The 27,919-nt window shown below is 47.5% G+C and overlaps 1 protein-coding gene across 9 annotated transcripts in view; it reads left to right on the top strand.

Annotated features, from left to right (window-relative positions):
• Window positions 1-27,341, top strand: part of LOC147433375 (uncharacterized) — a 201,699-nt gene extending 174,358 nt beyond the window's left edge. For 6 of the 9 annotated variants that reach the window (XM_086492959.1, XM_086492961.1, XM_086492957.1 and 3 more), the window contains 2 exons: window positions 1,002-1,261; window positions 26,541-27,341. In XM_086492959.1, coding sequence (XP_086349085.1) covers window positions 1,002-1,261; window positions 26,541-26,778 — 498 coding nt within the window. In that variant the 3' untranslated portion in view covers window positions 26,779-27,341. Of the gene's footprint in view, window positions 1-1,001; window positions 1,262-1,415; window positions 1,649-26,524 lie in introns of those variants that run through there. The other 3 variants (XM_086492965.1, XM_086492964.1, XM_086492963.1) reach the window with 3 other exon arrangements.
• The last annotated feature ends 578 nt before the right edge of the window (window positions 27,342-27,919 follow it).

Below are 27,919 nucleotides of genomic sequence, written 5' to 3' on the forward strand. Positions count from 1 at the left end.
TCCGCTCTTCAAATTGATCCTGCTGAAACAAGAGGACCGTTGTAGTCGGTCAAGAATATCATCGATCCTCGGAATCGGAAATCTGTCCTTGATGGTGATTGTATTGAGAGCTCTATAATCAATGCACATTCTCCAAGATCCGTCTTTCTTCAAAACCAACAACACCGGAGAGTAGTAAGGTGAAGTACTCGGTTGGATAAGAACCTTTTCCAAGAGGTCTTTCACTTGGTTCATAATCTCTTCATTCTGGGCTCGGCTCACGCGGTAAGGTGGCCGGCTCGGTGGTGTGCTTCCAGGCATCAGATCAATGGTATGATCCTCAGGACGAGCTAGTGGCAACTCGCCTGGCAAGCCCTCTGAAAAGCAATCGGCATGAGTGTGGAGAAAATCTTGGCGTTCTTTATCAAGGTCAAAACATATTTGACCTTCAATCATCATTCAGTTCTCTCCAGAAAATCGAGTAAAGAAACTGACTTTCATCAAGTACAATCTCTTTGCCCTTCATTTGTCAAATTCGCTTTCTCAGCCCGATAGTCAACCACGGCGTTGTTCTTGTGGTACCAAGGGATTTGGAGGAGACTTTGAAAGAGAAATTGGCTACGGGACCAATTTTGACTTTGCCGGATTTGCAAAGTCATTCAAAGTATATTGTGATGCTTGTGGTCGTAGTCTGGGTGGTGTCTTAATGCAAGAAGAAAGCTGCACTGTTGGATCAGCTAGAGCAACATGCATGTCTGGTATGAACTATGAATGTGTTAACAGCATTCTGCGAAGCTGCTTTCTAGTGAAGCGTGCACTGTACAGTAAGGCACATATACATGGTTCTCGGAACCCTTACGGAGACGATCCTCATGTTTTTTGTTTGTTTGTCTTTTTTAATGCGGGGCGTGCAAGCTGACCTACCAAGGATACTTTTTGTGGTGTGTGTAGACAACAGTTTTCATAATTTTGTGGCTAAACTGGCCGATTTTGAATGAAAAATGAGTGCTGGTGGTTGACAGGATGAATGTGACAAGGAAAAAGCTTTGAAGGTCCATCAGTTTGTGGTGGATGGATGCTCTTTTCGGATCAAAACAGATGTGTCGTCTGATGAACTGGTGATCCGATTATATTCTGTTAAAGTTGAAGCAGACAAGATGAAAGCTATGAATGCTTGCTCGAAGTATGGTTCCATAAAGTACATCAATCATGATAGAATAGGAGTACTATTTGCACACTACAAAGTTACTGAGAAGCAAAGGGCCAAGGAGATTTTAAACAGGTATGCATATTCAGCTATAACACAAGAGTTTTTTGTTTTTGTTTTTCTTAATTTTTTTCCAGTTCTACTAGATTTGGGAGCTTGTTTGTCCAAGTGTTAAAAGATGTTTATAGGTGGATTTTTAATTGGGTTGTAGTTCATGTTTTATTTTCAGAAAATTGCAGGGCAACTTAGCCATAAGAAGTTAGTTTTGTGTGTATGCTCGTATGACTTGCATTCTGAGCTACAAATGACCCAGAAGAAATAATTTCAACCACAACCCAACCCACCCCCCCCGCCCCCCATCTTCCCTTTTCGCACTGTTTCTACTGAATCCAATGTGAGTAGGCATCATCCTTTTGTGCGACAATTGTGAAGCAGCGCTTCTCGAGTTGTGGTTCAGTCAAGATCCAGTTTCTCCATCATTTAGGTACATCTCTCTCCCCCCTCTCAAAGGTGCTAGAGGATTGGTGTGTTTTGATACTTGTCCTCAAGGACACTGTTTGGAATATGCTTTTACAAGACACATTGGAGACATAGATGCAGATGCTTCAACGGCTCATATCATTCTCCATATTTTTGTTGTACCAACCAGGGGCGACATGGCTATTGACTCACCCATTGGTTTCTAATAACAATTGCGAGGGGTGAGCCAGCTGGAATGGATTATTGGGAGCAGTTGGGTGCTAAAGGCATTTGTGAAAAAAAAAACACACACACACACACACACACAGCGCTACAATTTCACCCTAGCCTCCGCCTCCTCTCCTCCTCTTATGGAGGGGAGTTTTGTGTGTGCGTGTGGTGTTTGGAGCATCACCCTCGACATCGGCACCCCTGCCTTCGGCTTCCGACCCCTCCCCCCGCTACAATTTCACCCTAGCCTCCACCTCCTCTCCTCCTCTTATGGAGGGGAGTTTTGTGTGTGCGTGTGGTGTTTGGAGCATCACCCTCGACATCGGCACCCCTGCCTTCGGCTTCATACACAAAAGGAGTCTCCTCTCCCGCCTGAGAGGGACTCAGACAACGCCTCCAAGTCGAGCTCAGACAACGCCCCCTCGCTCGACTTGGAAGAACCCACCATCCGGCTTGCTCTTTCACCGACAGAGCAAGCGAGCCTTGCAGCAGAGGTGGAGCACCTTTAGGCCATTTCTCTCATCTGCAAGATTATTGGCACATGGACCATTAGAGGCCAAGTGCGTGATCTTCTCGAGGCCGGCTTTCTCTTTGAGGTGGGAAAGATCATTGACATACAATTCCTTGGGTGTGGCTGCTACCAGATCGAGTTTGAGACTCTTGAGATCGCGACCAACGTCATTTGGATGAGCCCGCCCTCAGAAGACACATTGGAGACATAGACTCAAATGCTCCAGCGGCTTGTAGCATTCTCCATGTTTTCGTTGTACCAACGAGCGGCAACATGGCTATTAACTGAGCTGTGGGTTTCTCAGAACGATTGTGAGGGGTGATTCAGCGGGAATGGATTATTGGGAGCAATTGCTGGGTGCGAAAGGCATTTAGGACTCTAGCAGGTTTCAATTTATGAGCTGCAGGGTACTCAGTTTCTGAGAAACAACAGAACGCTTGCTGAACAGCCCCCCACCCCCCCCCAGCCCCCCGCTTGCTGAACGCTTGCTTCAGTCGCTGACAGCAGGTATGCGTACAATACACATTTTGGTTCCAGATATCCGCTCTTTAGAAGGTAATTCTTCTGCCTAGAGTGAGTGGTGGAGGGTTCCGCCAAAGCATGGACTATTCAGGATTCCCGAAACAGTGCTTCATATGCAGACAAATGGGCCATCTTGAAAAGGCCTGTCCTCGCAGGGGAACCCGACCCAAGACACAAACTCAGCCTACCAAGGCTGGTCAGGCACATTAGAGTCCAAACAAGGTGCACCGATTGGCACCTCTTAGAGACGGGTGCCTAGTTAGCCGATGGCTAGCAGCATGTGCATGACCGTCGTCGCTAGAGTACGGCATGCTAGATAGGCCTCCCTGGTCGTGAACACGTGACAGGCCAGCAACATCGGGTTCCTACAAGGAAGCGATTTGATTCCTTGTAGCAGGATGTTCCTAAGGAGACTCCTTTGATCTTAGCCTGCAGTTTGGTCTCCTGGCCCTTTCATACCCCACCACTAGCTCAGCGAGCAGGACACTCCTCTGTAGCTCGAAGATCTCTTGGCAATGCTTTTGCCACAAGCCGGCTAGCTCGGGAGGGACAACCGTACACGAGGAGGTCACTTTTGGTGCAGGCTTTCTGTTTTTAGTTAGTCCTGCGAGGCTTGACCGGTTTTTTGACATTCTTCGGTGATGGGTTTTTTCTTAATACGACTTTGCACACTTTCTTGGCGACCTATCTCTTGACCTTGAGGCAGCTTGCTTCAGACCTCTTTTCTTCGCAATGAGACATGGAGATGCCTTGCACACAACGGTTGGTTTCTCTTTTTCGTTGTGTGGCAGGGATCACACAGAGTGGACTATGCATACAATGTTGGATTGGCTCTATGTGGAGGCTCTTGAGTCCTCACCACACGGGGACTTGGGAGTGATAGACTTGATACAACCCCTATGGCCACTTAAGTTCTCAGTGATGCCACCTGATGTAGTAGGTTGTAGACACATTGTAGTATACTTCTTTGTAGACACACAAAGTGTGACTTGCTTTGTATATGTACATGAGGATTCTTGGACAAAGGATGTAGCTCCACGGACTGCATGCTCATCGTGGGCATGGGTTGGACAGACACTCAGGCACGTCTATCTCAGGGTCCCTCGGTTGTGGACTACTCCCTATCCAAGGAGGCCTCAAAGATTGCCATGTTGGCTGCTACGGCAACATCGGTTTTCTCTCATTGACCACATGAGGATTGTCTCATGGAATGTGCAGGGACTTGGTGGACCGTAGTTTATATGCAAGAGGGGTAAGACTGACATGGAGCTTCAGGGGTGCCTTGTGGGTGGTGGGGTAGATATACTTCAGGAGCATCACCTATGTGAGAGTCGTATTCAGTGTTGTGGACAAATCTTGCATGGTCGCTATGAGACATTTTGGTCAGCTGCCTTCGGGCCTTGAGGCATTAAGGGAAGTGTATGTATGACTATTGCGGACTCATGGCAGCATGCCATTGTAGGCAAAGGTATCATTGTGCTAGGTAGAGCCCAATGGGTCACTATGTAGGTCCAAGGTAGTCTTGACGCTTGTGGGCTGCTTGGACATTTTTGGACAAATCAAACTGGAAGCTTGTGGCCCCAATTCAATGACAATGGCTCGTGTATACATTCAAAATAATAAAAATTTAGAAGTGAGGATGAAAAAACTAAATGGCCAACATTATATAATATTGGAAAAGTTACAAAGTATTGTCACATGATCTTCAGTTGGCACCATTTTTTACTCAACTTATGCGCCCAACCATGTGAGTGCACAGGTCGAGTTTTGGTCACAGATTGTGGAGTCATTACCTCAGGCAGAGCAGTGGTGCATTGGGGGTGACTTCAACATGCTTGAGGACCCTACGGATAGGAAGGGGGGTAGCCATGCCATTGTACACGGAGCTAAGTTGGTTGCTTGGGAGCGCCTATGTAGACTTTGAGGATTTCGGACGTAAGGGAGCATGCAAGCTTTGTGCGGCCTTCTAACAACCTCTCCAAGGCACCCCCGCATGATAGCTACCTAGGGGAGGATGGTTTGACGCCAAGTTTCTTCTTGGAGTATTTGGAGCTTCTTGGTTGAGACTTACGTAGTGCATACCAACACATTCTGCTCATTGAGGAGATTTCAGATAGCATGAGTGAGGGCTTGATTTATCTTATCCCCAAGGAGGGGTCTCATTGGATGAGATTTGGTAGCGACGGCCCACCACTCGTGACTATTCTCAACTTAGCCTACAAAATTCTGGCAAAGGCTCTGAGTTGGAGAATCTAGCAACTACCTGAGAGCATTATACATGAGACACATAGGTGTTTTGTAAAGGAGCGTATCATCCTTGACAACAATTTCACCTCCTGGGAGACGATTGTGGCATGCGTTTGTGCCCTTCGAAACCTCGAAATGGCCGAAACAGAACGTTTCTCTGAGCTCCGAAACGAAACGTTTTAGAAACCTCGAAACGCTGAAACGCACGAAACCCTTCATGTCACACTGACTCTCCAAGGAGAGGATTTTGTGGTGCTCCTCGACCTTGAGAGGGCCTATGATAGAATTGGCTCGGGACTTGAGGGCGTATGCGCCGGATGGGCTTTCAGATGTGTGGATCAGAGGGCTATCAGGTCTCTAGAAGTGTGCGCACAATCAGGTGTTGTTGAGAGGAGGAAGAGGGGAACGTTTCATGCTAACACTTTCAGTACGACAGGATGCCCTCTTGCCCCCTTCTTGTTCCTTTTCTATGTTGAGGTGATGACTAGATTTCTGACTTCATAGGAGGTTGGTTTGTGTGGATTATAGCTATCTATTTGGAGAGATGAGCTTTTGGATGCCGAGTTCGCTGATGACTCAGGCACATTCCTAGAGGGCTTGGAGGCCAATTTACATAGGTGTGAGCAATCTCTTGAGGTATTGTGTTGTGCTTGATAAGACTTCTTTAGTGAAATTTTGTGATTTTAGTTGAGGTGCATCTTTGTCTCCGTGTTCTTTAAGAGCACTCTTCATGTTGGTGCCTCCACCTTTACCCCGACTCAGCCCGAGCTACGCCACCAGGTGCAGCTCAATCAGCCTCACTGTTGCTGGTAGGTTTCCCTCTTTATCTCAGCTTTCGTGCACACACATGCACACAAACACACTCTCTCTCTCTCTCTCTCTCTCTCTCTCTCTCTCTCTCTCTCTCTCTCTCTCTCTCTCTCTCTCTCTCTCTCTCTTTTCAAGCAGAAATTCGAGAACTCAAAGATAAAAACATGGAACTCAAGGTGTGCCTTGCGGCCTTGGAGACCCGTCTCACCCTCTTGGAATCACAAAAGCAAGTCAACACTGATCATATTCTTACCAAAGAAAAGGAAGTTGAGCAAACTCTCATCACAAGCGTGGCGAACCTTGCCACTCAAGTCAATGAAGCAACCGTCGCCGTCTCTTCCAAGGTAGAAGAACGCATACAAGAATGCCGTCGACGGGAAGGATTGGTGCTATCCCTCCGCATCGGTGTCTTTCTCTCTATGTGGTGAGGGGAGAATGATGGTTACACTTGGACCCTAACCAAGCTCAACCAAGCCATTCACCTAACTAAGTTTGATCCCAATACAATCGAGAAGGCCATCATGACAACACAATCAAGAAGGGCCATCATGACCACTGCACCAACAAAGGCACCCTTGTCTTCAAAAACAAAGAGGCGCACATAGCACTTCTACAACAAGCTCGACTACTCAAGGGCTCGAAAGTGTGGATAAGTGAGGCCTTGACCCCCGCTCAACTCAAAATCAAGAAACAAGAACTTCAAAAGGTGTAAGATGCTCGAGAAGCAGGTAAATGGGCCGTCTATTGAGGTGGCAAGACAATTATTGAGGAATTTCAAATTTCAAGAACTCCGAGACTACCCCTCCTATCCACCCTCTGATCACTCCCTAAGTGACATATGTCACAATTTTGTTGTATCCGCATGTAGTCATGTATTCAATGTACCCTCTTGATAAGAGGCACCATGTATGTTTTCTTGGTCCCATAGGACCTACGAGGACGATAATGAAATCTCTCTCTCTCTCTCTCTCTCTCTCTCTCTCTCTCACACACACACACACACACACACACACACACACACACACACTTTTTTTTTTTTACAATAAGTGCATTTGATTAATTTATAAGTGGGAAACCTCCAACGAAGGAAAACCCACAACAAGAAGTCGATACATCAGGGTGAACACCAATGTGTTCAAGTATGAAAAGGCTTTAAAAGAAAACATAAGGAAGGTGATAAAGGTCAGGCGATAAATCTTGAGCAGCGACGGCAAAGCGCAAGGATTCCCGAAGTGACATCTTGAAGTAGGGGAAAGGGTCGAGATCAATGCGGTCAAACATGCAGGTGGTGCGTTGGCACCAAGAACTCTAGAAGTTTCAATATCTGACCCATGTGAAGAAAGTAGCAAAAGGCTTTAATGCTGGTGACATGAATCCAAAAAGCCAGAATTTCTTCTGAAACGCCGTTGCGGGAAAACGGAGACGCATGAGTGTAGAAACCCGAGCAATAAAGACTCTAGTACAGCGACAACCTCAAAGCAAGCGTTGAACAGATTCTTCGGAAGTAGAGCGTAGACTTTCAAATGGCAGTAAGGCATTTCTGTCACCACCGAATGGAACGCTGTAATGACTATAGGGCATTGCAGTGGTCCGCAAGCTAGTCAATGTTATCAAACACCTCATCAACGATACCAAATAGAGTAGGAGACAATGGGCAACCCTGTTTCACCCCAATGGTGGAGTGAACTAAATCAGATATCCCCTCTGGGGTGCGTACATGTCCCATCATTGATCTGTGTAGAGCCATAATTCCCCAAATCAACACTATGGGCACCCCCATCGCATGCAGTCTACGCGCATCAATCAAGCTCTCGATACTATGTCAAATGCTTTGCGGAAATGCACAAAGCTACAATAAATCCGTCTCCCATGTGACCTGCCCTCCTCAATGATGGCTTTGAGTGGCAGAATATTATCAAGAGTGGAGAAACCCTTCTTAAAACCGGCTTGGCCCTTTGCCGTACACCCTCATCCTTTGCCCAATTACTCAACTACTGCTCAAGAATGGATGCATACAATCGTGCCAATGTGTGCCCAACCATAATAGTGCGGTAATTCTAAGGCTCTGTAGGATCACCTGCCTTGAAGATAGGCACAATAGTAGACAACCTCCGAGTCTCAGGTAACCCCTCACACATGGCACGATTGAACAACACTGCAAGAACCTCTACAAGCATATCTCTAGCATGTATAAAGTGCCATGCTACTAGACCATCATGATCATATGCCCTCCTGGTCCTCATCCTGTCAATGGCTCTCTTTACCATCTCATCTCAATGGTAAAGAAGGTGCTTGTAGGTGGACATGGCTTTGTAGGATTTGGAAGGGAGTCCTATCCAGGAACTGTATATAACGATGTCGCACACTGGCCCCACACATCAGGAGAAGTAATCATTGGGGGAGGGGAGTGCTCATGAAAGAATTGCCATGCCTCTCTTGAGTCTCTACTCAAGAACAACTAATACAAGTCTTGCTCCATCTGGGCCAAATAAGCTCGTTTCTTCCGTCGCACAATGCTCCGGGAAGCAATCCGAGACTGTCTGTAAGTGATGACTCCTAAAAGAAGATCTCTCCGGAGCTGGGCTCTCATCTCTCTGCACTTTGCTCATCATACCAACTATTCTGGGGCATGCTCCCAAAATGTCGCCTCCAATCCGGTTGAGTGTGTGGGGATGCCTCTGATGTTGCACCATGCAGTGTCTTAGTCAGTAAAGTGGTGCACTCCTCCACTGAGAGACCGGGACTAGCTGTGCATAGACGGCTATAGATCTCCTCTCTATAAACTGAGTCAGTGTCTTGTGTAAATGTATAACGGATATGTGACCTGCCTCCTGATGTTTGGGCTGTACTATTCTGAAATGAAACGGACAGTGTCAAAAGAGCGTGATCCACGGATACACCTGTAGCGCGGATAATGTGTCGTGCTCTCTACAGTGTGGGTGCCCCTCAGTGCAATGTGCGTGACAATCTCACTCAAACAAATGGAAACTCTCTCAAACAGAATGAAACACAGAAATAATGGATAACAACAGAGACACAACAGTGAACCAGAACATGTGGACGCGACTAGCTCAAAGAACCATGTACAGACTTTGGCATTGCAGCACACTCAGCTCCAGCCCAGGACTCACAGGTACAAATGGGGGTGTCGAGGCTCAGATGTGCAGGGATGGTGAAGCGGTGCTCTGTGTAAGACTCCCTCTAGACGACTACGTACAAGATAATAGAACTGGTCCAAAACGACTACTCATATGTACAACCATAAGAGCCACCAACGGCCCATAAATGTCCAGCCAGCTAAGTCTATCTCCAAACTGAGTGGTGGTGGTGACCTGGCTACGATGTCCACTAGATCACCGTAGGTACCCTGCCACGTTTCACTCCCAGCCCAAAGGGTCCGTCCAGTGTGAACCAGACCGACTGTAGCTAACTGTCCAACTGCCTGTCCTGTGAAGTGACACTGTAGCCCTGCTACAGGTTGCCCGCCACAAGACCGCTCACCGTCTCGGTGAGAGGAAGAATGAAACTGTGAAAGAAAACTACTAGTATGTACAACGATGAGTTCCTGAATCTGTCATCCAAGAGATAGAGTGGTGGCCATTGCTGCATCCGAAGTATCAGCCTCTGGAGGTTGAGCCATCAAATCGATTGTGGGGCCTTGCTGTATGCGAGCTCTCCTGTCAGTAAGTGTGTTTCCTGAGAAATGATCAGCCACCTGCTGCTGAGCAGATGGTAGCACTTGTCCTGTAGTGTATTAAGGACGTCAAGTAGCACAGCCATGGCGATGTGCTCCAGCAACTCCATCACAACAAGTCATATTTTGCATCATAGAGCTACATCCATTGTCTGCTCAATAGCTTTCCCTTTTCCCTTAGAGCTTTTACGCCGCATCGTCGCATCCACATCCATAGGACTAACAGGTATATTAATGACCCAGGCCAACATTGGAGCTACGAAGCATTGAAAGCTAGATTGCACAGATTGCACCTGAGCTCTGAATCTTTTTGCCCGCGACTGTAAAGAGGTAAATAAAATTTGATGAAAGCCACACGGGATGGTGTGGATGAGGCAGTATAGGCCTTCGCAGTGCGAGAATATAGTAGGCACGTCACATCTGGCCTTGCCTTTGCCCTGGCTGACTTTAGGATCTCTGACCAAAAAGTAATACTTGAAAATGGCCCAGAGCTTTTTATTCCTTGCATAGTCAGCATGACTCGTACTAAGTAGCTCTTTGCATGCCTCGATTCCTTACTTGTTTGCTTGTACCAGCCATCGTAAAGCTAGCTCCCTGGCTTGGTCAATGTGCAGTGTGCAGGGTGAACTCTGGAACGCCCAGATGCAGAGATGAGAGATGTAGCGCTGTAGTTGGAGTATACTATTTTCCAAAAGCTGTACCTGGAAAAGCTTGATTAAGCAAGAAGCGAGAAGCCTGTTCTTTCAAAAAGCGATGGCCTGTATTGTCTCAAGCGATGGAAAAAGCAAAGCTGACGATCAGGCAAAGCGATCCCAAAGCTGACGATGCTTTAGTTTGGGCGAGGGGATTTGGGTAGGGTAAGGGCGAGGGAAATAAGGCGGGGGTTGGGTTGGGTAGGGGCGAGGGTTGCAAGAAGGGGGGTAGGGGCGAGGGTAGAGATTGGATAGGGGCGAGGGAAGAGGGAGTGGGTAGGGGCGAGGGGTTGAGTGTGGATAGGGGCGAGGGCTTTGGGTGGATAGGGGCGAGGGGATGAGAGTGGATATGGGCGAGTGTATGTGAGAGGGTAGGTAGGGGCGAGTAGTAAGGGGAGGGTAGGTAGGGGCAAGGGGGTTGGGATAGGGTAGGGGCGAGGGGGTGTGGAGAGGGTAGGGGCGAGGGGAGTAAGTGAGGGTAGGGGCGAGGGGGTGTGAGAGGGTAGGGACGAGGGACAGGGGAGGGTAGGTAGGGGCGAGGGGGTTGGGAGAGTAGGGTAGGTAGGGGCGATGGGGTTGGGAGAGTAGGGTAGGTTAAGGGCGAGTGAGCGTGAGCAGGTACAAAGTGCGAGCAGATACAAAGAGATGACAATTTTTGAGCAGGTACAAAGTTCGAGCAGATACAAAGAGAGGACAATTTTGACTCCAGATAAAGAAGGGTATTAGTAGATTAAGGTTCGCAATAATGTTTACGTAGCAAGCTTTGGAGCACAAAAGCACAGAACTCTAATGGCCCCTTCTTACAGCAAAGCTGAAATTTTACTGGCACCAAAGGTTTTCTGCTGCTATTGGAATCAAAAGTTCTTTGACATAAACTCTGCCATATTCTTCACATAGACATTATTGCATTGGGAGTCTCATCAAGTCCTTGATTACATATTGTTCACTGTCTCAATCGCCATCTAAGCAGATTCCACTTTTTCAAACTGCACAAAACCACTCCGACTAGAAGCTTGACTGAAAGCTTAACTAGAAGGACCTTAATACTTAAAGACATAGCAGATGCTGAGACAGTAACAGAACATCCACTCTGGTGGAAAGCTAGTGGGGAGGAGAGCAGAACTGAGACAGTAGCAGAACACCCGTTCTGATGGAAAGATAGTGGGGAGGAGAGAGATGGGACATAGAACCTACAGATGGCGGAATAGTTGTAGACCCTTTACTCAGAGGAGTAATAGCACTTGATTCTGGAGCCATTTACCAGTGGCAAAGGAACGCCTTCCAAAGTGACTAACTCCACAGCCCCCTGTGGCAAAATCTCCTGTACTATGAAGGGCCCTTGCCAGGCTGGAACCAGCTTCTTTGCTTTTCTCAAATATTTTGCCTGATAGAGTAGCACTAGTGTCCCTTGCGTTATTTTCGGCTTTCTGAGGTGGCGATCATGCCACGGTTTGTGACGAAGTTGCTCCACTTGCAAAGCATGTGAAGCTAAACGGTGGCTTTCATCCAATAAGGTGAGACGGGATATAGAAGCAGATTCCATGCCCCAACTTGCACGCAGACTGCCCACCCTAGGGGATCCAGAGTTGAACTCAAATGGAGCTATGGCTTCCAAACCGAAAGTGAGTTGATAAGGCGTTTGATTCATTGTTGCTTTGAAAGATGTGCGGTATGCCCAAAGAGTGCCGTGCACAGCCTGAGCCCACGATGCTAGATGGAGATGACATGCTTTCCGCAGGAGGGCGATCAGAACCTTGTTGGTGCTCTCGGCCTGCCCATTGGCTCTAGGGTAATAAGAGCACGACTTGCGATGAAAAATCTTGTAATTAGCCAGCAAATTTGAGATCATGTCATTGACAAAATGACTGCCCCTATCACTGGTGATCTCTAAGGGACATCCAAATCTGCATAAAATATTTTCATATAAAAATTTGCCTACTGTATTGCCAGTGCAACCTACTGTCGCCAGTACCTCTGCCCACTTTGTTGCATAGTCTGTAGCCACTAGCAGATATTTGCGATTACCTGGTTGAGCCGGGGGATATATTGGACCCACAAAGTCCAAGCCCCATCTCTCAAAAGGTAGCCACGCCATCGAAACTTGCAGAGGATGGTTGGATTGCTTACTTGGCTTCGGCCCACAGCGCTGGCACACATCACAAACCTTAGAATATGCTATTGCATTCTTAAAAACGTAGGGCCACCATAGACCACTCTGTAGAATCTCTTGGGCAGTGATGTGACCAGGGTAATGGCCACGAGTGGGACCATTGTGGGCATCCTCCAGAATATGCTCCACCTCATGAGGCGAGACACAACGCTTCAGAACACCATCTGGTCCCGATTTGTAGAGGTGGCCCCCAATCAGAGTGAAAGGCGTGGACTTTAACAGCAATCTTCTCTTCTGTAGTGGAGATGCCTTCTTTGGGTACAGCCCAGTAGATAGAAAATGTAAGACCTCGCCGTACCATTCCGGTGTTGTATCGATTTTAAAAAGATTGCTATCTGGAAAGTCATCATCAATCCCGATAGCTTCTTCACCTGTGTGAATGCGAGAGAGGTGGTCAGCCATTACATGATGCTTACCAGGACGGAGTACCACTTCAAAATCAAACTCTTGGAATAGGAGAAGCCATCGCCATACTCAACCTGCGACGTGTGGCTTATTAAGCAGATAGCGCAAGGCATGGTGATCAGTAATAATTGTGAAGTGGCCCCTAGCAAATAGTGACGAAATTTTTGTAGAGCATACACTATAGCCAAACCTTCCCTCTCTGTGATGCTATAGTTGCGCTCTGCTTTGGTGAGCAGGCGACTTGCGTAATGTACAGGGCGATCCAAGTTGAACTCTTTGCTAGGCTGAGTAAGCACAACACCCACAGCCAGCAGACTGGCATCTGTATGCACATGAAAAGGTAGTGCCCAATCCGGGGCAACTAGAATAGGCGCTTCAGTGAGGCGTTTTTTGAGGTATGCAAATGCTTCGGCCTCAGGTGTTGACCACTGGAAGGGAATAGCAGCACTGGTGAGCCGGGTCAATGGTTGAGCCACCTGTGCATACATACGTATAAACCTGCGATGATAGCCGGTGTGGCCCACAAAGCTCTGAACACCTTTGGGATTTATGGGAGGAGGTAACCTTAAGATGGACACTATCTTCTCTGGGTCAGGTGCTAAACCTTGAGCAGACACCACATGGCCCAACAGTGTGCCCTCTGTGACGAAAAAATGACACTTGTTCGGATTGAGCTTCAAACGTGCCTCTCTGCACCTGAGGAAGACTGCAGAGAGCTGAGCAAGATGCTCCTTTAGATTTTCTAATGGGGTCGAACATTGAGCACGCGAGAAGGTGGAAAAGTCATCCATGAATATGCGAAGGTGATCAGTAAGCAGAGGACAAAAGATGAGATATACTATGCGATTGAAAGAAGGCGGTGCATTTTTAAGCCCAAAAGACATTCTAGTGTAGATGAAAATACCCAGGGAGTCACAAAAGCTGTTTTGATTTGGTCGTCAGGATGTATTCCTAGATGATTGTAGCCGCTGAACCCATCCATAAAACTATACAGTACATGGTCAGCGACATCTTCGAGGACTCTCTCAGTGAAAGGTATCGGAAATCCATCCGGGATTGTGACCTTATTCAGAACCCGGTAGTCGACGCAAACTCGAATTTTGTTGGACTGCTTCTTTGGGGCAATAACCATAAGGGACAACCATTCTGAGTGCTCTACTGGTACAATAATACCTGCTTCTTGCATTTTTTCCAACTCGATTTTGAGTGCTTCTGTATGCTTGGGATTCAGTTTGTAAGCCCTTCCTCTGACCGGCTTAGCCCCCTCAACCAGAGGAATTGTGTGGACTCCTAGCTCTGTTGGGATTCCTTCCAAATCGTGGTAAGACCAGCCAAACACATCCTTGAAAGAGCGCACGAAAGAGATTACCAGGTCGAGTAGAGCGGGGTGATCCCATAACCAAGTGGCTAACAAGATGGGCTGATGGTTGTTAGGGCCGCCTAGGTTGACCTCTCTGACTAGGTCAGGCGGTGTAGTGGGCGAGGCTGCGTCAGGGAGAAGTCCGTGCCGCCTCTGTTAGCTTCTGGACATTATGAGTTGGCGTCTGATCAATGTTGAAATCCGCATACTCTTCCTGCAACCATCCTGATGGAAGCTCTGCAAATGGTAAATCCTCAGATACCTCATAGTGCTCCGGCATGGGTGGAGAGTCAGATGGAGTAGAGGCTAAGGAAGGAGTTGGGGTGTTAGCCAACTCTTGCAAGGGAGACTTTTCCCCCCTTCTATGGTGGGTTATAGGCTCACCCAGGCCGATGGTTTCCATCAAGGGACCCTCTGAAGGATGGGCACCAAAGACCGGTCCACTTGGTTCTGGCTCACTTGGCTGATTGGGATTACTGGCTTCAGCTGTAGCTTCAGGTTTAGCTTCAGATGTAGGATCAGGGGGAGAGGGTGAATCTGGTTGAAGAGAGACTACATAGCATGGCATCGAAGAGGTAGCTTCTAACCACTGCAGTAAGTCTTCATCGGACCCATCACGAGGGACCGGTTGCTCCAAGTCAGGGTTGGACTCGACTGACAAAGAGCTATGTTGAACGACCGGATCCATACCTCCTTCGAGACGAATTTGTTGCATTGGAGAGCCAAGAGTATGTATCCACATGGCGTCGTTTCCCCAGTCGTGAAGTGCTTTCGTATGTCGCAACCATGGCCTACCAATCAGCAAGGGATAACCTCCCTCTACCTTGGGAAGATTAACTACCACAAAATCCAAGTTGAAAGTGAAATCTTGTACCTTCAGAGGCACCTTGTCGACTATGCCCACTGGGTAGACTGTTCTCTGATCGGCCAATGTAACAGTGAAAGGAGTAGGTCGGGTAGGCTTTAGACCTAAGGCCATCATAGTGAATTCGGGCATCAAATTGTTTCCAGATCCACCATCAACGATGACGCCGGATAGCTGGTGCCCAAGAATAGATACAGTGAGACGAGGACTTTTATAATCGGTGAGGGGAACAGATGGATAGGAAATCAAATAAGACTCTGAGGGCTGTACAGGGAGGTGCCCGCCACTAGGCCCAGCCCCCGGGTACAGAGACTAAATGACTGTCAGGGTGTCACTTCTAAGTGTTGCGTCGAGCCTTAGCATGTCGTATAGTGACACTTGCTGAAAAGTATTTTTCAAGATGGCTTCTGCCGTGGGCTTGGTGTCTTCGAACTGGGTTCCCTTTGGGATCTTAATCTGTTCCATGTCCGCCAACACTGCTTCCAAGAAGGCTCCATCAATGTCAGATAACAGGGAAGTTGGTTTGCTCTGAGCAATTTTGAAGGACTCGTCCTTTTGGTCAAATAGACTAGCTTGAGGATGTGGGGACTCGCGAGGTGGACCTGTGGGCAGACTGAGAACAAGAGCTGCTCTTTGTGCCCGAGTAAGGACACCAGCAGGCTCCTCCACTTGCAGTGGCTTAACCACATGAGTAGCAGGTTATGGTTGAGACATGGTGTTCACAGTAATCAAGTTTATCTTCGGGAAGGTGAATTCTTGCTGGTTCTGAGTCGAGCTTGAAGACGTGGATGCCCTTTGCGTGGGACAATCCTTACTGTAGTGATCCTTCGAATCAGGGCAATGACGACAAGGAGGGGACCCCTCAGGTAAAGGACACTTGCTCTGATAATGTCCATATTCTCCGCATCTGTAGCAGAGTATGGGCCGATTTGAAGGGACGAAACGGGGGACGAGATGGTTGCTGCATGGAGTTGGAGGCTGAAGGGTAGAAGCTCTGAGGGGTTGAGGTGGGATTAGCATTATAAAAACTTTGAGTCGGGAAAGTACTTGACATACCTTGGACAGCAGGGGTATTGAGCAAAGGTGGCATGTAGTTGGGATGGCCGTAGTGGGAAACCATGTTGGATGCTGGTGCTAACCCCTGTTGGAGAGTAGGACCAAGACTTTGCTGTATTTTGTGCAATCCCTTTATATAGTAGCAATCCTTATCTTCATGACTCGATTTTTCGCAGAAGTGACAATAAGAGCGAAGGGGACAGTCCTGTGGAGGGTGTCCTGGAGAGCGGCATGAACTACACCATACCATAGCCTTAGTCTCCTGTTGAGACCTGAGCTCTTCTAACTCTCTTTTAAGTTGATCATAAGCCTCTTGGTGTGGACGCTTCTCTTGTCTGAGAGAGAAGGATCTCTCTTCTTGAAGGGCCCGCTGTAACTTTAGGGCTTCCAGTTCCCTTCGTAAAGAAGTCAAGGGGTCTGATGGACTGTCCACGAGTACAGGGGCAGTATCTAATTGAGAAGAGTCAGTGAACTGCCTTTTTGCTCCCTCTATTCTAGTAGCAGTAGCAACAAAGTCCTCCAGACTGGCTTCAGGACGGAGACTTTCTCTGAGCTTTTGTTGAGAAGTCTTAGGGAGAGCCTTCTCTACCCACTTCTTCACCATGAATTCCCCTGGTTGCTGAGGCAGCTTAGCGACCAGGGACTTTGTTCTGGTCATGAGCTCTGCAGATGTCTCCTTGGGCTGGAGCAACAGGTTGGCCAACTCATCTTGAATCTTCATTTGATAATTCCCTGGTCGGAAAGCTTCACAGAACTGCTGTCTTAACATGGTCCAAGTAGTAAAGTGGTTTTCAACAAACTGACTGTATCATTTATCTGCAAGACCATCCAAGGTGGACGGAAAAAGCACCAGGTATGCGTCTTCTCTATTGAGCCCACGACCTCTGCAAAGAGAGACAAACCTCCGAGCATGGTCGTCTGCATCATCTATGGAAAGACCTTTAAAGGTAGGGAACTTGATGTTCACCTTTGCCAGAACACTTATGAGCTCCTTCATGGCCTCTTGCTCCTGCTCCTGAGTCTGTTGCTCACTAGCTTGCTGTAACAAAATGGGGGAGAGCCTTACCGAAGAAGGTGACCTGGAGGATGTAGAACCGGTCGAAGGAATGTAGGTAGCCGTATTAGTAGGTATGGGTGATGGGGTTAATATGCTTCTATTGGGCACCAAGGGTTGACGCCGTCTGTGGTAGTACTTCAGAGGACTCAGTAGTGCACTTGGACGCTCCAATGACCTCCTTGTATGTGTCATGCAGTAACCGCCAACCCCACCAAGCTTTGGGCAAGAAGAACTTCACTTGGGCAAGACAACCTTCACTTCGCTGAACCTTGGTCTAGACTCTACTAGACCAGGGCGAGTGACTAGACCACCTCGCCTGGACCAGGACGAGGAAGGACTAGACCAGGGACGAGAAGGACTAGACCAGGACGAGGATTGGGGGACCAGGGCGAGAGAAGACCAGACCAACAAGGCGAGAGACTGGACCAGCTAGATTAAGCTGTCAACGGTGAAACTGGACCAGACCAACAGGCTGCACAGGCGAAGCGAAGAAACTAGATACTCAACAGAGTGAGACTTCAGTTGAGGTCCCACCGTGATCGCCAAAATGAGAGCACCTGTAGCGCGGATAATGTGTCGTGCTCTCTACAGTGTGGGTGCCCCTCAGTGCAATGTGTGTGACAATCTCACTGAAACAAATGGAAACTCTCTCAAACAGAATGAAACACAGAAATAATGGATAACAACAGAGACACAACAGTGAACAAGAACATGTGGACGCGACTAGCTCAAAGAACCATGTACAGACTCTGGCATGGCAGCACACTCAGCTCCAGCCCAGGACTCACAGATACAAATGGGGGTGTCGAGGCTCAGATGTGCAGGGATGGTAAAGCGGTGCTCTGTGTAAGAATCCCTCTAGACGACTACATACAAGATAATAGAACTGGCCCAAAACGACTACTCATATGTACAGCCATAAGAGCCACCAACGGCCCATAAATATCCAGCCAGTTAAGTCTATCTCCAAACTGAGTGGTGGTGGTGACCTGGCCACGATGTCCACTAGACCACCGTAGGTCATAGTTACATGGGACGGCGGGTCGGGGTCGGGAACGGGGTCGGAACGGCAAAAGTCAAGAAACGGGGACGGGGTTGGAACGGCAAAAAAAAAAAGAGAGTTTTTTTGGCATTTTTTGACCTACACACATGCCACACACATAGAGCATCACTTTGACCATAAATTTACACTAAATAGACCAAAGAACACGAGTCATATAGGCTGAAATGTGCTAATAAAACACGATGATCGATGGATACAAAATGAGAAGTGCATGCCACAAGGGCTCAAGAGTCAAAAAGCCTAAAGGACTTAGGACAAGCCTGAGGCCTCAAGGATAACAAAAAGTACAAAGGACTATGTAGTAGGTAGAGTCGTAGACTCAAGAGTCTAGACTCGAGAGTCCAGTGATCAATGATCATCAAACTCAAGAAGTGCTCGCCTGCTGAATCTCCACATCGTGGTCGTAGTCGAGGTTGTCAGCGATGTATGAGGGCTCGGGAGGCTCGCATTGAGCCTTGAAATCCTCCTCTAGCTCCTCCAAAAGAGGGTCGGCCATAGATGGATTCTCTTGTGCCATCTCCCACTTAGTGAAAGGATCTGCCTTGTGTGTGACGCACTTGGCAAGCATGCGCAAGTTAGCGCTCACAAACACCAAATCATTGGCCCTCTGAACCCCAAGGCGATTCCTCTTCTTAGAGGCAATGTGGCTGTACACACTCCATAGTTGCTCCAAGCAACTAGTGGTACATGCTTGGCTAAGGACACGAACATCCAAGCGCTGCAAATGTGGGCCATCTCCTCCATAGTCCTCCCACCACAAAAGCGAGCCAATCTTGTTGCGATAAAGCTGTGCATCTACACATCCATAGGAGCCCTTCTTTTGTCTGTAGTTGAGTAGCTCGTCTCTAATCTTGCGCCTAATGTCACTGCTAGGCTCAAGGTGCTCCAATGCAAGCCGCCATCCTTTGCTCACCTCCTTGTCGGTCTCTTGACGCCTTCCTTGAAACTCAGGGTCAAGCACATAAGCTGCCGCATGAAGTGGAGAGTAGTATCGATTCCACCTCGACTCACACAAGCCATGAATCTCCGCATATTGAACAGGGTCAGGCACAAGCTTCTCAAGTGCCTCTATCATCCGATCCATGGCTTTATACACTTTGCCAATGCATGGCTGCAAGCCATCCACCACTCGAAGTAGGTGTAGAATAGGCTTGACCATGGCGTTAAGAGTCTTCACCTCCTCCCACCAAGAGGCGCCGTCGGCCCATTCTCGGCATTTCAATCTTGCTGCTGATGTAGACTCCGGCATGGCCTGGAACTCATCACTAAGAAAGAGGCCCCTTAAGGCTCTGCCACATGTAGACAAGCGGCCTAGCATAAGCCAATTAAATGCAAATCTTGTCTCTGAATATTTGAGCAAGGACAAGTGGCTCCTCTTTGAGAATTCATGGCGCACTTTTTGATGGTTGAGCACAAAGGAGACAATTCGAGAGGCGTCACCAATGGTGGGTGAAATCCATGACAAGTTCCCTATGTCCTTGAGGAGGTTATTGAGGCAATGCGCCATGCAAAATGTGACATGGATGCTGGGATACATGCCCTCAATGATAGCTCCGACTGCCCTATTTGACGCCTCTCCATCTGCAACCATACGAAGGACATTCTCCGGGCCGGTGATCTCTATGGTGCTTGTCCACTCTGCAGCAAGCATCTTGGCGGCCTTGCCACTATCGGATGCATCATGTGACTCCACAAAGTACATCTCCCCCTGAGAGTAGGCCACCACCGCGTGGATGGACCGCTTGCGGGTGTCGCTCCATCCATCTACAAGAAGAGAGACGCCATTGGTCTCCCACAAATCCTTTGTTGCTTGGGCTGCTTGCTCCACGGCAAGCTTCTCTTTGTCAAGGAGGGTGGTGCGAAGCCTCTCCGATGAAGGTGGCACATAAGAGGAGCCATATTCCCCTATTTTCGTAACCATGGTTCGAAAGTATGGAGACCTATCCACACAAAATAGAGCATTTTGTGTTAGTATGGAGAGTCGAGAGTCGAGAAGTTATAACCCATTATGAATACAAAATGGAAGATTGCAATGTGCATATGCCAAGGGAAACTCACCGCGAAGCATGGAAGGCAATGTGGTCGTGGAAGAAAAATCGGGTAACCGACCTATCCACCTCTTCCTTCAAGTTAGAATTCCAATTTTCGTTGAGAGTGGTTTGGCGATGCGGAACGGAAGAAGACGGTGTAGATGCATGGCTCTTGAAGGTTCGAGAGATGTCGTCAAGGTTGGCTTCCCTTTGCTCTCGCGGTGTTGCCGTGGCGGAGGGATCAACGGCAACAAAACGGCCCCTCTTGGCCGCTTCCGCAACCTCATACACCATGAGCTTCTCAAGAAGATCCAACCTCTTCTCGGGAGCTACATGAGGGCAAAACTTCACCTCGTGACCGGGTTCATGAAGAAGATGGGCTCGCACTTTGTTTGAACCACCCATTCTCTTGTATGGACATAGCTTGCACGTCCATGGTCTTGCACCGCCACCTTTGCCACGCGAGCTAAAGTCGACTTCATCCCACCACGACCACGTTTGCACGGCGGGCCTCCTTCGAGAAGAAGCGGCTTGAGAAGTGGAGTTGGCTTGAGATGACATGATGGTGGAGAGACTCGAGAGAGTAGAGCTTAGCAGTTAGAGGAGTTAGAGGAGAGCTTGTGTGGAGAGAGAGAGTAGAGGAGAGCTTCAAAGTGGGTAGAAGAGGGAGAGGAGAGCTTCAAAGTTCAAACTTTAAAGTGGGTAGAAGAGGGAGAGACTTGAGAGTGGAGACTAGAGTGTAGAGTAGTCAATGGTCATGCTTCAAGCTTGAGCAATGAGCATTGAGTAGAGAGGAAAGCATTGATGATTGAGTAGCTTGAGCCTTGATCTTGAGGGAAATGGAATGAGCATTGAAATTTGAGACTATGAGTATTAAGAGGCCCAAGGGAGCCTTTTATAGCCTCCCAAGGGCCAAGGCTCCCAAAATGTGGCAATTGGGGCTGCACAGATCCGTTAAAAACGGTCATAAACGGTCAAATTTTTGAATGGACTGCAGCCGTTCTCGGCCGACCCCATCCGACCCCTGCCGTTCCGGTCCGTCCCGCCCGTCCGGCCCGATTTCTGTCCGTCCCTTGGCGTTCCCTTTCGTTCCCGGCCCGGTTACGGCCGTCCCTCGGCCCTAGGGCCCGTCCCCCCCGTCCCCTGTAACTATGCCGTAGGTACCCTGCCACGTGTCACTCCGAGACCAAAGGGTCTGTCCAGTGTGAACCAGACCAACTGTAGCTAACTGTCCAATTGCTTGTCCTGTGAAGTGACACTGTAGCCCTGATACAACACCCACTGATCTAGCTCCCACTATGAAATCTTGAATACAAGGAATAAAGCTAAGATCTGCCATAATATAGTCCATTGTACTGGCCCCGTGTTTGTGTGGAAAGCATGTGAAACCGGCTGCTCTAGGAAATCGTTGTAAGCCATTGAGTATGTCTAACCCATATTTCGTCGTCATCTCTGTGAAGTATCTTCCATACTCCATCTGCTCTCTATCATGTGAGCATCTGTCAAGCCCCAAGTCACCCACATCCAGCTCTCTAAGCATCTCATCTGAAGTGTCGTAGAAGACTGTCTGAGAGTTGCCCGTTCGGGCATTGAAGTCCCCTAGGAGGATGATATCACCATCCCTAGAAAACTTCTATTTATCATCCTCTAGTATAGAGAAAGGGGAGTGTCCTCTGGATGTAGCATATAGTGACGTAGTGGGGGGAAAGTAACATATGACAATGTATAGAAACCGGCGTGTGTTAGCTCTCAAGACTCAGCCTCACCCACATGTATCTAGCATGATCTTCTCTCCGTACAATATGTAGTAGTGGTTGTAACTCCTTCCTAAATAGCACTACTCCTCCTCCTGAACCTCTACTCCCATGCTCAGAAAACGTGACTGTCCTGTGGGCTGTCTCCCATCTGTATCCCACCACGTGTGGCAGGGACCTTATGAGTCTCTGAGAAGAAAAGAATGTCTCTCTCTTTGAAATTGTCCTCAAAGGCACCAACATCCAACCTCATAGATCCATTACAATTCTAAGTAGCCGTCTTCAGTGTGGTTCCATAGGTCTGACACCGTCATGTAGAGTGCCACTCTACAATCACCACCCGACCTTCTATGTAAAAGGCCGTCTTTCCCTTCTCCCTTGCGGTCGTAATCTCTGGTATTACCTCTCTCATTTGCGCAAGCTGTGAGAGAGTGAGATCATCACCGAGGAAAAACCCTGTCTTCTTGAGAGTAGGCATCTTTTTTAGGAATTTCTTCTCCTCTTCCAAGGAGGGGAGAGAGCTCTCTCTTTTGAAGATTCTCCTGGGCCAGCACTCTTCTTGCCCACTCTCCATGCCTTTGAGTGTGAAGGCTTGTCCACCCCCATCATGGATGTGAGGATTGTGACTCTTTTTTCACATTGTTTATGTCCTTGAGGCCGGTTACCCTCACATGTAGAGCCCGCATTCTTCTCCTTTGTTCCTCTTCGGAGGTCATGTTAATAAGAGTGGGTGTACAAGGAGCTTCCTTACCTTTCCCTTCTTGGTGACCTCGATCCATTTTTCGCCTGCTTCTACTTTCTTTTGTGCTGCAGAGATGACCGCGGCCCATGACTTCTTCTCCTCATCTTCCTTGACAACCCGTATTTTTTCTCTCATGGTATTCAATTCTTCTATCATGGATGGCTGGATTTCGCCTTCTTCGATACGCCCACTTTTTGCTGCAAGAAGTTCACCTTGGAGAGTTTGGATTGTGGCTTGTTGTGAAGCCGCTTGCTCTTCGACGCGAGAATCCTTTTGCATAGGTTCTTCTTCTCTTCTTTCCATTCCTCCATCTTTTGAAGAAAGGTTGCCTCCATCTCTTTCTTCCACTCCTTCACTTCAACTTCAAGTATTGATAACTGGTTGTGGGTAATCGAGAACTTCATGTTGAGAGGGAGGCGGGCTATAGCCATTGGAGAGGCCATGTGAAAGGGGGTCAATGGGTAGCCCAATGGAGGGAGACCATGAGAGAGAGAGAGAGAGAGAGAGAGAGAGAGAGAGAGAGAGAGAGAGAGAGAGAGAGAGAGAGAGAAAGACTAAAGCAACCAAAAAAATGCAAGAAACTCCAAAAAGTAGCAAGAAATGCGTGTGAAACCCTCAAAATCAGAGAAAATCAGCTTCGATACTTTAAAAAACAGTGGCAAAACCCCAAAAACGGTAAAAAAACAGTTCTTAAACCCTAAAAAACAGCAAGAAACAGTGGCGAAACCCTAAAAAACAACAAAAAAAACAATTACGAATCCCTAAAAACAGCAAAAAAGAGGTGACGAAACCCTAAAAACATTGAGAGAGTTTTAACCCATGGGGGGGGGGGGGGGGGGGAGAGAGAGAGAGAGAGAGAGAGAGAGAGAGAGAGAGAGAGAGAGGCAAACCTTGGTTGCACGAAATAACCCAATCTCCTGTGCGAACCTTGGCTGCATATGTGACCTGCCCACCTTTATGAATTGTTGGCAATGCGCGAAACCTTTACGAAGCCTTCTATCTATGCGAAACTTGTTTGCGCTATTGATTGCGCTATTTGCGTGTTGGGTGCCCCACCCAGCTATGCGTGACAATTCCACTAACTGCATCCTACCAGACCTTCTCACCAGGGTATAATTGTACTTGCTGCCTACCTGTTGTAGCTGAGTACCTGCTTTTTGGGGGGGGGGGGGGGAGGAGAGAGAAATGATGTATGAAATGATATATTAACGTCTTCAAAAGGCCAAAATGACCTGTGAGACCAATCCGTTACAAACTTGTGAATCTGGTACTGTCTGTGAGTACTAAAATGAATCTAGAAGTGCTACTAGCTTGAACTATGTGGGGTATGTGTGATCCCTGATACAAAGGGTGCCAAATACAAGAGAAAGATACAATGGGTGATAGATCCATCCTCATATATACTCTGGATGTCAAGATAGTATGGCTCGAATCCTCTGTTGTAGTCTTTGACGATTTGTGATCCTCCTCTCCTTAGTCGTGGGCGTCTCGATATCCCTAGTTCCAATGCTCGGTCAATGAGAGTACCGCGGGTGTGAGTAGTCTCTGTCGATGTTGTGATGCTCCTCTTCTCAGTCGTGGGTGTCTCGATCTCCCTAGTTCCTATGCTCGGTCAATGAGAGTACCGCGGGTGTGAGTATGAGCTGAGCTTTGCAGTGGTGGCTGCTCCTCTATCTGTCCAGTGTTTGGTGTGAAGAAATCAATAATCTGTCTCCATGTGATGAATCTAATACCAGGTCTGGGTACAATAAGTATAAAGAACTGAAAAAAGAGAGAGAGAGAGAGAAATGAAATGAAATGAAATGTTATATTAACGTCTTCAAAAGGCCAAAATGACCTATGAGACCAATCAGTTACAAATAGTGAATCTAATACCATGTCTGGGTACAAAAGAACTAGAAAAGAACTAGAAGTGGAACAAAATACTACTACTACTACTACAATCTAAAACTACGTGGGTGTAGCAGCTGATACAATAGGTACCCGGTAAACTGGATGTAACAGTGTGTGAAACAAAGATGGAAGAAATGGTGAGGATCCATCCTCATCTGCACTCTGGATGTCGAGAGAGTATGGCTCCAATCTTCTGTTGTAGTCTCCGTCGATGCTGTGTAGCTCCTCTCCTCAGTCGCGGTCGTCTGTATCTCTGTAGCTCCAATGCTCGGTCGATGAGAGTGCCAGTAGTGGTCGAATGAGTGTGGGACGAGCTCTGCAGTGGTGGCTGCTCCTCTGGCTGTCCCATATCTAGTGAAAAGAAATCTGTAATGTGTCTCTGGGACTGCCTCTCTGTAGCTCTCCCCAATAAAGTGTCTCTATACCTGTGTAACTCAAGTAGATATAGTCCAAGACATCTCTGATCCTCATAACTCATGACCCTAGATAGAGGACCAAAACCCTCTCTGAATAAGCAGTGGAAACGCCCCCGTATCTCATAGAACACTGTGCAATGACATATGTAGTGCAACTCTGTCTCTGGCTCTCTCTGGCATAATCGGCATATCCTGCTGTCTGCTGGTATCCCTCTGAATCTACCAGTCTCAATCTCGAGCTGATGTGAGGATATGCGTATCTGACCAATGGCACAACGCAAACCATGAGACATATGTGTGTCCATGTAGCTGGGTCGAATCACAAACCCATCTCCTGTGAGGTGGAGAAGATGCTCTCTATAGAAAGCCATCTTCGTGCTCAACTCCTGAGGCGGCTCTATCCATGTCCTCCTGATGTCGAGCTGGATCAGGTCCTGACGAATGAGTCTAGTGATCTCCACCCGTGTAAGAGACAGCGAGGGTGCCTGAAGAGAATACTGGAAAGGGGGCAACCTGTCCATGGTGAAGCCATGCGTCTGAAACCATGAAGTCATCTGTGCATACCAGCATGAAGTGTCCCCCTGTAGAGCTAACTGTCTGGAAGACTCAAGGGCCAGTCTAGCATATCTGTCTCTAGTAGTATCCCATAGGCTGTGCACAAAGGACACTGATCTGGTAAGCGCCTCAATCTCCATGGGGGGGGCAGCTAGCTCTGCTCGAATGATCGCGTGAGGTACGGAGGCCTTGGCTCTAATCAATCGGGAGATCATAGATACCAAGGGCCTCTCCATACGTCTCCAACCATCCTGGCCTACAGAAGGTCCCCATACCTGTACCCCATACATCATAGCTGAGGCTACTAAAGTATCAAAGAGCCATAACTTTGTCCGAGGTTCCTGGAACTGAACCTGCGAACACATCCTCTCCAAGCCTCCCAAGGCCGCATAAGCTCTGGTCAGTCTAGTAGAGAGAGAGAGAGAGAGAGAGAGAGAGAGAGAGAGAGAGAGAGAGAAATGAAATGTTATATTAACGTCTTCAAAAGGCCAGAGTGACCTATGAGACCAGAAAGTTACAATGCGGTGTATCTGAAACGAAGTCAGATTAACAAAATAAAATACAAAATAAATTAAACTAGGATAACAAAATATAAATACTGCGGAATCCTAAACTAAGCTGATAGGTGTGAAAGGTGAAAGGCGTGAAATGTGTGAACTAAGTAGTACAATGTGTAGACAATATGGGAGGGAAGTAGAGATCCATCTTCGTCTACACTTTGGACAACGAAAAAGTATGGCTTGAAGAGAGAGAGAGAGAGAGAGAGAGAGAGAGAGAGAGAGAGAGAGAGAGAAATGCAATGAAAGAGAGAGATTCTCGCAGCCTTCGTAAAGATAAAGATCTGAAAAGGATATGGGACCCTATTCTTTGTTTGGAAGGATTTAAGCATTGTTCCAGAGAGATCGTTGCGGAGGACACTTTGGAAGGATTTCAGAGTTGTTCCAGAGACGTCGTTGCAGACGACATAAAGAGGTTACTGAATCTTTCAAGGGAATTGTTAAAGCAAGTAGAGAAGATGTATGCTGATCAAAGTAAAGATGTCAGCCACTGCGGTGACTGATAAAGGCAAGGTTAACAGAAAGTCATTGAATGGAGCTGTCTAGATGTCAAAGGGGACTAGATTCACTGCTTATTCGAGTTTAAAGGTCATTCAATTCGTTACATATTACAGCTTCCTGCTCTCCGTCTGAGTCTGCGATTCTTTACAGAGATTTCAGAACAAGAAAAAGCCTAGGTTTTTTTGAATGCAGCAGATGTGATGCTATAGGGACATGCAGCATGAACCTACGGACTTACATGAAATTTTGCCTAACTCAACGGCATGCTAACAATGGCCAATGTAGTTCTTGATGTCTGTGGTATTGCGTTGTCACAACCATTGAATGTGTTTGGTTTTCACTACCATGACTTGTCCACAGATTGGCCAGGCCTGGGAAATCCTCGGTGTGTGGGGCTGATATGAGGCCTTCTCATCCTTGGCAGGTGAGTTCAGCAGCATGAGGTTCATCACGGATATCTTTGGACAGACTGAGTTGTATCAAGAATATCTTCGGGCTAATTATTGATTGTATGAACAGATAGTGTCATTTGAAATGTTGAATGCACAAGGCTTTTGATACAAAACAGAGTAGAATATATCCATGGACTTTAATAGTGTATCTTTTTTGTGCTAAATTAAGGAGTGCAACAGTAATTTACGCTTTGGCACCTCTTTTTTCGAAAATGCAGAATCGATTAGAGATAAATGTAAAATATGTACAAGTGCCTGAAAACAATGGGAAAAAGCTTTCCCAACCGACGGGGTCAGTGATGGGTACAATGAGACTTCCACCCAGTAAGAGTGGGATAGAGATACATGACTTGACATAAAGAATGTCTTGAAAGCCAAAAATCTTCTAACATGAACTTGGATCAGGCAGCATTGACATAAGAAACTCCAAGGTAAAGAGCTCTACAAGAGCTAATCATCTGTAATCTTCTTTTTTGGTACTCGTGGAAGGCTAGTTGTACCAAGATTTCAATCTGGTGGATTGCTGCTCTATGAAGTGTTGACATTTATTTTCTTCTTTGATTGGAACTGAGCAAATGAAGCCTCTTATCCTGAAACACATGATCAATTCTGTGTACCAAGATTTATCCAAATAAGATGAGCCTTGAGGGTGAGTTTTGCCTTGGTAGGCAAGAGATTTGACTGTGAAAAG

This window comes from Adiantum capillus-veneris, chromosome 20 (assembly GCF_014529385.1).
Source record: "Adiantum capillus-veneris isolate H3 chromosome 20, ASM1452938v2, whole genome shotgun sequence".
Lineage (NCBI taxonomy): Eukaryota > Viridiplantae > Streptophyta > Polypodiopsida > Polypodiales > Pteridaceae > Adiantum > Adiantum capillus-veneris.